The sequence below is a fragment of the Amaranthus tricolor genome, chromosome 5 (assembly GCF_026212465.1).
Source record: "Amaranthus tricolor cultivar Red isolate AtriRed21 chromosome 5, ASM2621246v1, whole genome shotgun sequence".
Lineage (NCBI taxonomy): Eukaryota > Viridiplantae > Streptophyta > Magnoliopsida > Caryophyllales > Amaranthaceae > Amaranthus > Amaranthus tricolor.
This window is the reverse complement of record NC_080051.1, coordinates 16735994-16747660: the sequence shown is the minus strand read 5'-3', so window position 1 is coordinate 16747660 and position 11667 is coordinate 16735994. Positions and strand designations below refer to the sequence as shown.

Sequence of the window (11667 nt, the reverse complement as noted above, 5' to 3'; positions counted from 1 at the left end):
TACCAAATATCTCCACAAATAACCGACTTTTTCGATTAGCTTAAAAACCAACAAAATTAGCTAACATTCTTACTTGGTCAAATAAGTCAACTAAAAAAGTCAATAGTTAACAACCAACAACTAATTGCCAAACACCCACTTAAAATGATTAATGTTAAAATATGATTGTTGGAATTTTGATCAATCAGATAATTATAGAAAATTTGAAAAAAAAAAACTTATTTAAAAAAAATCCGAAAATAAGCTTTGAGAGATCTTAATTTTCAAAATAAGCATCTCCATGTCAAAGATTAGGTCAGGTATTTGTTCACTGTTACTAACAGTGAACAAAGAAACTACTAAAAAAGTCAAAATTCTTTGTTATTTGTTAGTATCAGTGACCAAACATGTTGTAACACCTCGGCCCCTTGGACCGCCGGTGAGTACTCATGGAGATTGTAGACTGGCTCCACATACCAACGCAAGTCTTTTCAACGCACTTTGGACTCACTCGTGCGCATTTAGAAAAACTTTCCAAAAGGTCAGCCATCCTAAGATTGCTCCCCACCAAGCACGCTTAACTATGGAGTTCTTAGTAAATGGGCTCCCTAGAAAAGAAGATGCAACTTGTTGATATGAGTAGTCTATCAAATTTTTTTTTAAACTAAATGACACTCACCCCCACTTAGGAATAAAACGTCCTCGTTGGACCGTAGTTTCAGAATCTTTTCCCCCTGCTAGGTGCACTGAACACATAATCAGTCACGGTCGCAAGGTTGCTCTGATACCATTTGTAACACCTCGGCCCCTTGGATCGCCGATGACTACTCATGGAGACTGTAAACTGGCCCCATAGACCAACATAAGTCTTTTCAGCGCACTTTGACCTCACTCGTGTGCAGCCAGGAAAACTTCCCAAGAGGTCACCTATCCTAAAACTGCTCCCCACCAAGCACGTTTAAATGTGGAGTTAGGGATGGTCATGGGTCCAGGACCCTGTAGGACCCGCTCCTTTTATAAGGGTCTGGGTCTTAATTTTTGAGACCCGTCGAATCCGGGTTCGGGTCTGGATCCAAATTTTTTTGACGGGTCCGGGTCCGGGTCCTAAGGTGAAGACCCGGACCCGGACCCGGACCCTAAACTTTTAAATTTTAAATTTTATATTTTTGAATTATGATATTATGAATAGATGGGCGTGGGAGTAGGCCATTCTCATTCTCAATTATTTACTTTTATAAGCCTTGCGTTGCCTCCTCTTACTGAGATTACAGTGTTGGTCTTCCACTGACTGCTTTGCTCTATTTTCATATCCTTCTTGTTCAGAAATGTTCAAGATATGGTAACTTTTTCAAACAATTTTGTTGACGGGATATAATCTAATTATTTTGTAATACGATATATTTTGTATTTGAATTTCATGGACTCGAACAAGTATTAGTAATACGATAATAAGTTGCTTACAAAAATACAAAAAAACTCGAAAAAGGTTCAATTTTGACAAATCAAAGAGGCTTTGTATAAGACCCATTAAGGACCCTAGACCCTGTCAGACCCGTAGGGTCCGGGTCCGGGTCTGAAAATTTTGGACCCTTAGGGTCCGGATCCGGGTCTGGATCCAAAAAAAAAAAGGGTCCGGGTCCGGGTCCGGGTCTGGCCAGACCCGCCCCATGACCATCCCTATGTGGAGTTTTTAGCAAATGGGTTCCCTAGAAAAGGAAATATACCTTATTGATATGGGTAGTTTATCAATCCTTTTTTTAACGCTATGAAATTGTTTTTATTTTATTTGCTGTTATTAACAGCGAAGAAACATGTTTTATTTTTTTTCCCTTCAAATGTTATGATATTGTCTTACTTTTGTTTGCTATTACTAACAGTAAACAAAGTAGTAGTAATTTTTTTTTCTCTTGTTGTTGTTGATAACAACAAACAAGCCCTGACCTTAGGCTCAGACATGGATAAAATTATTTTGGTAATTAAAATTAATTGAGATTTTTTTGATAACTTCTTTTATTCAATTTTTCTTACTTACAAAGAGAAAAGCTAAACACAAATTTCTAGAATAAGGTTTGGGAAATTTTAATTCCTAAAATAAGTGTCATCGTGTTTGAACCTAAGGTCAAATGTTAATTCACTGTTAACAACATTTGATTTATATTTCTATCGTTTTATATGTTATGACATTATCTATTTTTTGTTCGCGATTGTAACAGTGAACAAAATAAGTTTTTTTTGTTTGATATTAGTAACTTAGAACAATTTGTAACCGTAGACTCGAATACGAAGACGCTTTTTTTGAAAATTAAAATTTGCCAAACTTATTTTGGAAATTGTTTTTTTTAAAGTTTATTTTTTCAATTTTTCTCAATCCAGTTTCCTGCAAAGTGGAGTACTTAGTACTTACGAACGAGTAGTCGGAATTGGCTCAAGAGGAAAAGAAGAAAAAGAATCAAACCGCCCCTTCCCCCTTCGACTGTCGTATGAAAAAATCAATCTCGTGTTTTTGAATTGCTCCATGGCTATAATTCAATAAAATTAAGCCTTTCTGTCAAAATATCCTTCACCAATTAAATCCCCAACTTATTTTAGTCATTAAACTTCACATTCATCCCTTTTTTGAACAAGATACATCCATTTTCTCTTCTAGGTATTTTCCAAAATATCAAAAAGAAAAAAAATGATATTTTTTAAAGTGGGTCGTTCTTTGTCCCGTTCTTCTCGATCGAAGGTATGATTTTTTCTGCTTTTATAATGGTTTTCTTTACTTCAAATTTCTCTAAAATTTGTGGGTATTAAGTTTTTTTAGTGGGATTCATTTTAAGATTAATGTTTTATTCCTGATTATGGGTTTTACTGCAGAATATCATCAATGGATATTACAAAGGAAGGCCAGCTTTTTTAGATGAGAGTTTATTAAGAGCATCATATGTTAATTCATCTGTGAATGGGAATAATTCTAATTTAGGGTTTCTGAGGAATTATTTAGCTTCAACTGGAGTTCAGAATAAAGAGTATTTATCTGATATAAGATATGTACTTGCCAATCCTAGATTTTCTAGGTTTTTCTCCAGTGAAACCCCTAAGAAAAAGAGTAAGTATTTGATTATTTTTTGGGGAAAAAGTAATGCAATTTATTCTTGTTCTTTGTCGTCTTCTAGGCTTGATTTTTATTGTTGGATTGAATTACTGTAGATTATGAGAACTTTTATCCCAAGGAGAAGAAGGAAATTCCGAAAACAGATGAACAGAAATCCAGATCGAAAGGTACATGATTTTCTCCCTAGTTTTGCTTGATGGGTTCATTTTGATTGTTTAGTGGTGATTTAGGGTATGTAATAGAGCTAAATATAGGTGTATTGGCTCATTGCAATGTGGAAGATAACTTTAAGTTCAGTTTTGATTGCTCTGGTGACCTAAATTGATGGGTCAAATGCTCATTAAGGGGAAACTTTTGCTTCAGGAAACTGTTAAAGATTCAACTTCCAATAGTTCTTGATGAGTGAAGTTGGGAACTTAGGAGTTACGATTGCTGAGGCTTTGTAGACACTATCCTATATATCTTTACCTTTCACATATAGAAGTACCCCATAGAATTAAGGTTTTATACAGTGAAATTTTGGTCTTGTGCTACAGTGTAAGAGGCACTTGTTATAGCTTTCTAGACTGATTGTAAGGTTTGGCATTAGAACTTAGAGGTGGATAGCATGTCACCACTCTTTGGATAATTGATACCCATTAGTAAAGAGGGTGAACAACTATATGTTTGTACAAGGTTGTGTAATGTATCATTAGTGTTTGGGTGACTTCAGGTACATGTTGCTTGGACTGATTAGCTTATAAATTCAACTTGATTCTGTCATTAGGGATCATCTTCCGAAGAAGAAAAGATGTTATGATACATCATGAAAACATTGTGTGACTGCTTCAAGTTGCTTTTATGCTATCCAGTATCAGGATTAAAAGTTTCAAGTTTTGGTTAATGGTTATTCTCCTATCAAGATATACAAGCCTATTCTAGTTTTCAAATCAATGGCAAACCAAGTTGGATCCTAAATCAATTTACATGATTGTCACATCACACATGTCATTGCAACTCTTAACAACTAATATTAGAAGTTCTTGATGGAGTGTCTTTGAACTACATCTTGTGAGATTATTTTTTGTGAAGCTAAAAGCTAGATTGGGGTGTTGATAGCTTTATAAGCTTGATCTATGTGGCATTTTCTCATTGGGCTAGTGACTGCATTTTCAAAAGAGATACCGCTAGTTGCTTCTAATATACTTTTTGGGTGCATTTAGTCGTATCATGGTCCATATGTACTTACACGATCACAAGTCCACATTGAGCGTGCATTCGTTCAAAAACTAAAAGGGTCTTGTTCATCTCTTTTCATTGCTTTATTTTAGGAATGTATCCATGGTTTGAGTAACCTGATTTTTGTTAATTATTGTGGTATTTTTGGATAAATTTGTATTTCATGCATAAAACACCTCTATTTCGTTGAGTGTTTACAAGGTTACGAGAGAGGTTATTCCCGGCGCGAGGTGGCCTCTTTGAAAACAAAACTTTTCACTTTGTCTTTTCCTACTTTGGCGTGTTGAACATGTAATAATGAGTTATAGAATCTTGTTAAGATATATGACTATTGTATTTTTGTGGGAAAAGTATTAGATATATGTTATCAGCGGATTTTTCGGCCTCTTGTTAGCCGAAATTCAACTCTTGTTTAGGCGTGTGTTTTAGCCCGTTTGTTAGGGTTTCTAAGCTATGTGGTTGAGCTAAGATTCTAAGCCTCCATTCAAGTAGCTACCTATGTCTGTTGGTTTAAATGTACATAGGAGCTTAATCTATAAACATGAGGGAGAAAGAATTATGGGTTAGGACTTGGGAGAAAGAATTATGCCTACAATATGCACTTTATTATAATATGTATAAATTTAGTATTTTTTTAAAATCTTAAGTTGCATAGCCCTTATTGGCACAAAGTTTGCCTCGTCGTTGTGACCATAAAGAAAATTTCGGATCCACTTTCGTGGTCGATATTAAAAGTTTTGTGGTTATCACGACCTATATTGCGGTTGCAGTAACTTCAAGAACTGCTTTCACGTACCAATGAAGTGATATTTTGCACTATGTTTGTGACCTAAACATGACGGCTGAAGTTTACTTAGAAATTATAATATAACCAATGTATCTGTTGAAATGTGTCCATGAGATTTTGTTAAGGTCTAGATAGAATGGTACAATCTCACTATTTTTATTTGGGTCTTATGAATGATGCTTCAAGGTGGAAACAAAGGTAAACAAGATATGATGATATCATGTTTGAACAATGAGAATATGTTGGTGTTGAGGGGATAAAGAGGAGATGGTCATTAGATTAGACGGGATTTAAGTGTAACTTACAACTTATTATTTTAAATACTTAATGACAAAACAATTGTAACATTGTGAGCCATATTCAAGCATGGTTCAAGGTTGCTTGGTGATTAAGTAAACTTATTTAGCCTAGTTAGTGCAGGAATTAGTTTCATGGTTCAAGATTGTTTGGAGATCAAATAACCTATTAATCCTTTTTTTGGAGGAGTGAGTTTTCTTTCTTCTTGTTTTTCTATTGTCTTAGTTTGTGAGGAAAGGTTTTCGTACTGGGTTTTTACTTTGGTTGAATTAATTATTGATTAGGATTAGTTTCAGATTTCATAAGGTAATCATTATCAAGTCTACTTGTTTAGCTTTTGAATTCTTGTGAGTGAAGCATAATTTTGGCCAAAAGTTTGGTTAGAGTGAATCATCTAAGGTTCTAAGGGTGACAATACTTTTGAGCAATCAAAGTTTTTGAGGTGATTTGATGTGAGATTAGGTTAAAAATTCCTTTCCAATTTAAGGCTTTTTCAGAATAACAATGCCTTATCAAGTATCCAATTCGAGTATCTTCAATCTATAAATTCTTAAAATCACGCATAACATTGCTGATAGATTCGAGTTATTTTGGCCTTTGGGAGAAGAAAATATGTGATATGACAATCTACACCTTTGTAACTTGTTTAAGATTTTATAATTTCAGAGGAATCAAACTCGAATAATGAGGATCAAGGAAATTTTCAAGAAACATTTATGAAGCAGTTTCAAAATATGCTGACTCCTCTTTTAATGATCGGACTCTTTCTCTCAACACTCTCTTTCGGTTCTCATGAGGAGAAGCAGGTAAGGATATTTTATTGATAATTTGTTTTTGAAAAGAAGCGGATCATGTTTTAGTGACATTTATTTTCTGCTTGTGTTGGATTCTGTATGATTTTGTTGTACGACATGTTCATTAGGCTGTTTATCATCATAGCTGAAACCTGAATTAGTTAAGTTATTAGACTAGATAGCATCCGCATATAAGATATATGTGCCTTTTTCAATTTACAGAAGCCAAAGAAAAGAGTTAAGAAGGGAAAAGGGCAGTGAGGGGAAATTACACATGAAAGAAGCATTCAGCTCACTTCCGTATTTTGTTTGGATCTTACTAAAAGCAAGGAATCACCAAAGTTCCTCCTCAGGTCTTTTGATAACCATTGCATCATCAATGTATACTCGTCAGTTTGACTCGCGTTGGTTGAATTGACCATTAAAATTTTCTCTATTCATACCGGTCAAGCTAGTGTAGATCTGAATTTTTAGACGCATACATTGCTCATGTTAGTTGTTGAGGCGTGAAATTTTCTTGTTACTTTTTTCAGAGATCTGTTTACTCTACTTTACTGGGCCCGTATTCTTTGATTGTCCTGTTTTACCTGATATATGCAGTACGGATCTTGTCCAGCATAAGGCTTGTACATTAGCGTGCTTATCTTTTCAATCATGCTCGGGAGTTTAATGTTTTTTCATCAATATATCTTCTAAATGCTACTATGTTGTTTCAAAATTTCACCTCTCAAGGAGTATAACATAATGCTTAATCATGATTAGCCTTCATGCTGATTACGTATCAGTTTGTTTATCCTGTGGTTCATTTTGTTATATGATTGCTTGACTTCTGGGTTTTGTGTTTTTTTGCTAAATGCTTTAGATTAGGTAATTAATCCGCTATTTAATATTATTCACCTTATTTTAATTCTTACGTCCTGTTCGTGCTTCTTGAACTGTAGTATGTAGTCTCCTTCCTTTTTTGTGTGATTTTTGGTCTAATCTATTTTTGCAGATTAGTTTCCAAGAATTCAAAAATAAGCTTCTAGAACCAGGTCTAGTTGATCATATTGTTGTTTCAAATAAATCAGTTGCTAAAGTTTATGTAAGAAGTTCACCATGGAATCAAATAAATGACGATGTGGTACAAGGGCCGGCCAGTAGTGTACCTGCAAGAGGGCGCTCTGGTCAGTACAAGTATTATTTCACCATTGGAAGTGTTGAATCCTTTGAAGAGAAGTTGGAGGAAGCCCAGGAGGCCTTGGGTATTGACCCTCATGAGTATGTTCCTGTAACATATATGAATGAAATGGTGTGGTATCAGGAGATAATGAGGTTTGCTCCGACACTTTTGCTTCTTGGGTCACTTCTATACATGGGTAGAAAAATGCAAGGTGGGCTAGGTGTTGGTGGCACTGGTGGACGAGGAGGAGCGCGTGGAATATTCAACATTGGAAAAGCCCAAATCACGAAGGTGGACAAGAATGCAAAGAACAAGGTCAGATATATTTATTAAAAAATTGTACGTTTCATTCATTTGTTACATCTATACCATATATATTTAAGAGTGAACAGCAACCTTTTTGATGTGTAGTATATTTTTAAATGTTACATGATTGTGTTTTTGATATTTACAGTTTGTAAGCCACTGTTTCAGGTATACTTCAAAGATGTTGCTGGGTGTGATGAGGCAAAGCAAGAAATCATGGAGTTTGTGCACTTCCTTAAGAACCCGAAGAAGTATGAGGAATTGGGTGCAAAAATCCCTAAAGGTGCTCTCTTAGTTGGTCCGCCAGGGACAGGAAAGACGCTCTTAGCTAAGGCAACTGCTGGGGAATCCGGTGTACCCTTCCTTTCCATATCAGGTTCAGATTTTATGGAGATGTTTGTTGGCGTTGGGCCATCCAGGGTAAGAAACCTATTCCAAGAAGCAAGACAATGTGCTCCTAGTATTGTTTTCATTGATGAGATTGATGCCATTGGGCGTGCAAGAGGACGTGGTGGGTTTTCTGGTTCAAATGATGAGCGAGAAAGCACTCTTAATCAGCTGCTTGTTGAGATGGATGGTTTTGGAACTACATCTGGGGTGGTTGTCCTTGCCGGAACAAATAGGCCAGATATTCTGGATAAGGCTTTGTTGAGACCTGGCCGATTTGATCGCCAGATCACCATCGACAAGCCTGATATCAAAGGTCGTGAACAAATTTTTCAGATTTATTTGAAAAAGATCAAGCTTGATCATGAACCATCATACTATTCTGAAAGGCTTGCAGCACTGACTCCTGGATTTGCTGGAGCTGACATAGCGAATGTTTGTAATGAAGCTGCTTTAATTGCTGCAAGGAAGGAGGGGACAGTGGTTAATATGGAACATTTTGAGGCGGCTATAGATAGAGTTATCGGTGGCCTGGAGAAGAAAAACAAGGTATTTCCTGTATTCTGTAAGCTTTATTATGATGATTGCAGAAAAGGTAGCGAGGTCCTAAGGTTTTCAGTTCCTCTCTGGTCACACAGGTAATAAGTAAGTTGGAAAGACGGACTGTTGCTTACCATGAATCAGGCCATGCTGTAGCTGGATGGTTCCTCGAACATGCTGAGCCACTTTTGAAAGTCACAATAGTTCCTCGTGGCACAGCTGCCTTAGGATTTGCACAATATGTTCCAAATGAAAATCTGCTTATGACGAAAGAGCAGCTTTTTGACATGACTTGCATGACCCTGGGTGGCCGAGCTGCTGAACAGGTACTTGCTTCTCATTTTCTCATAGCCTACGACTGTTTGTTCCAAAGATGTTCCATTCTGCAATGTAAGTGGCAATTGTAAGTGAGGGGTGAGCATAATCGGATATCCAAAAGTTGACATATCCGTTACGCGATATCCGATCCGATTTGACTCGGATATCTGATGCTTTTAAGGATAAGTTGACAATTTTCAATTGGATGCCTGAAATTAGTCAAAATAATTTTTTAAAAAATATAAAATTTAGTATTATGATTATCATATATCTGAAGCTACTTATAAAATGTGCACATCTGCCAATTCAAAATTGTCGGATATCCGAAATCTCAAAATTGATATCCAAATCAGTATTCGATTTTTCGAATCGGATATCTGATCCGAATTATAATTTCAAATCGGGTATCCTAATATACAAATTGGATATCTGATCGAATCATCGGATTTTCAAATCATCAGATAGTTTTGCTTAGCCCATTATGTGACATACTATTTTTGGTGACTTCTGTCCTCTCTAGTCTTTACTTTTTCTGAAGTTGAGAATTCTAAACCAGTACCTAACCCAATCACCACCCACCATGTTTTTTGTACCTTTCCTTTTGCAATTTATGCCTAAAGAATTATTATTGGGGCTGGACTGGAACAACCTCATTATTATTAATAACAAGGGTAAGATTGCATACATTTAATCTGCAATCTATGCCTAGGTGGGAGTTATTTAATGGTATTTGGGTATTGGAATGTTTCTGCATACATCCGACTCCCAATGCACGCCTAGGTGGGAGCTATTTAATGACATTTGGGTATTACAATGTTTGTTGCAGGATTGGAATAACAATGATAACTGATCTTGATATGTTATCCCTATAGTTTTGAGGAATCGAGCAAATGAATATATGTAAAGGTTTTTCTGGGCTTTTCACATGATTTTTGTTAATTTTATAGGTTCTGATTGGTAAAATCTCGACGGGAGCTCAAAATGACCTGGAAAAGGTAACCAAAATGACATATGCCCAAGTTGCAATCTACGGGTTCAGTGACAAAGTGGGTCTACTCTCATTCCCCCAAAGGGAGGATGGTTTTGAAATGTCAAAGCCGTATAGCAACAAGACGGGTGCTATCATCGATGAAGAAGTGAGAGAGTGGGTAACCAAGGCATACAAGCGGACAGTTGAGTTGATCAAAGAACACAAGGAACAGGTTGCTAAAATAGCTGAATTATTGCTTGAAAAAGAAGTTCTCCATCAAGATGACTTGGTTCGTGTTCTTGGTGAGCGGCCCTTCAAACCAGCGGAGCTCACAAACTACGACAGGTTCAAACAAGGTTTCGAAGAAAGTGAGAAGAGCAGCCAAGCCTCGGAGAAGAGAACGTCAGAGGATGATGGATCGTCACCTCTTATGCCTGATGTGGTCCCTACATAGTTAGCAGGGCGGAACCTATATTGTGTTGTAAATGGGTTATTACAGAAATGTGTTTTTTTTCTGAGGTGTATAATCGAAGTGTTACGCATTTTACTCTTTGGTAATCTAATACTCTTATTTGTTCAACGAGATGAATTGATGTTAGCTGCTGGCTTGCATTTTGCATTGTTTTGTTTGAATTTCAGTTTCCAGCATGAGAAACATGATTTCGGGGAGAAACGTTTTTGCGTAAATACAAATACTAGTAGTTCACCTTATTCAATTTACAATTTGATTTTTGGCCTTTATTTTAAGGTGCTTTGTGGCTTCTTACCGGTATCAAGCTTGAATAAAGGAGGAGATTGAATGGTAGGTTAGTCACAATCAGCTCGAGTAAAACTAAGTTATATCTTACTTTCATGAACCAAAAATCAATTCTCGTTGGAGTGTTCCCTATTTAGTAGTGCGCTTTACTTCTTAGACCTGGGGTTGTGAAAATTATGCAAATGTTGTAGGTCGTTGTCCAGAAGCGACATATCACATTGTTCGAGTGTGGTGTCAAATGAGAAGGGGCAGGTTACTTATACTAGGATATCGTCCAGAAATGATGTGCTACATGGCCCGAGTGTAGTGTCAAATGAATAAGTGCATATAGGGTTTACGCATACGATGTTAAGAAAAACCAAGGGTCTTACGCTAAGAATGAGATCTTAGAACATTGGGTAGCTTAACTATTAGGTTCTTAGAGCTGGTGGATATAATGGAAATTAATGAGGAAGTACGGAAACAAAATGGTTAGAGATAGAGCCAAAACAATAGTAGGTGAAATGCATGAATATAAATTGTGATGCTCTGGACAAATAGAAATTAGAATGACGTTGGTGTTATTATGGATGACATTTAACGATGTCGTAAAGGTATGTAGGAAGAACGATAGAGTTATAATAGTGAAAATTGTATATAGAAATGAAAATTTGAATCTCATAAGTGCTTAAGCATCGTAAGTGGGATTTATAAGAATCAACTAAAAGATAATTCTAGAAGGATCTCGATGATATGTTGCAAAGCAAACTAATGAATGAGAAGCTCTGTATCAGAGATGATTTGATTGGGCAAGTAAGAGTATGTCGCAGTGGCTACAAAAATATTCATGGTCGTTTTAGCTATGAAACCAGAAATACATAAAAATAATCCATTTGGATTTTGCACTCTCAAACAATTTATTAATTGTTGACTCATAGTTTAAGAAGAGAGATGACCATTTGATAACTTTTAGAACTAATGTAAAAATAATCTAAATTGATTACTTTTTGATAAGGATGATAGATAAAAGGAGTTATAGGGCCGACCTTGAGACTTTGAAGGCCTGGCTGAGAGGT

At 36.1% G+C, this 11667-nt stretch overlaps 1 protein-coding gene across 1 annotated transcript; it reads left to right on the top strand.

Moving 5' to 3' along the window:
• The first annotated feature begins 2327 nt into the window (after positions 1-2327).
• LOC130814108 (ATP-dependent zinc metalloprotease FTSH 10, mitochondrial-like) lies at positions 2328-10453 on the top strand. Its single transcript, XM_057680112.1, has 8 exons — positions 2328-2707; positions 2839-3070; positions 3172-3243; positions 6045-6184; positions 7167-7649; positions 7809-8576; positions 8666-8893; positions 9833-10453. The coding sequence occupies exons 1-8, from the start codon at positions 2657-2659 to the stop codon at positions 10307-10309; spliced, it is 2451 nt and encodes an 816-aa protein (XP_057536095.1). The 5' UTR covers positions 2328-2656; the 3' UTR covers positions 10310-10453.
• The last annotated feature ends 1214 nt before the right edge of the window (positions 10454-11667 follow it).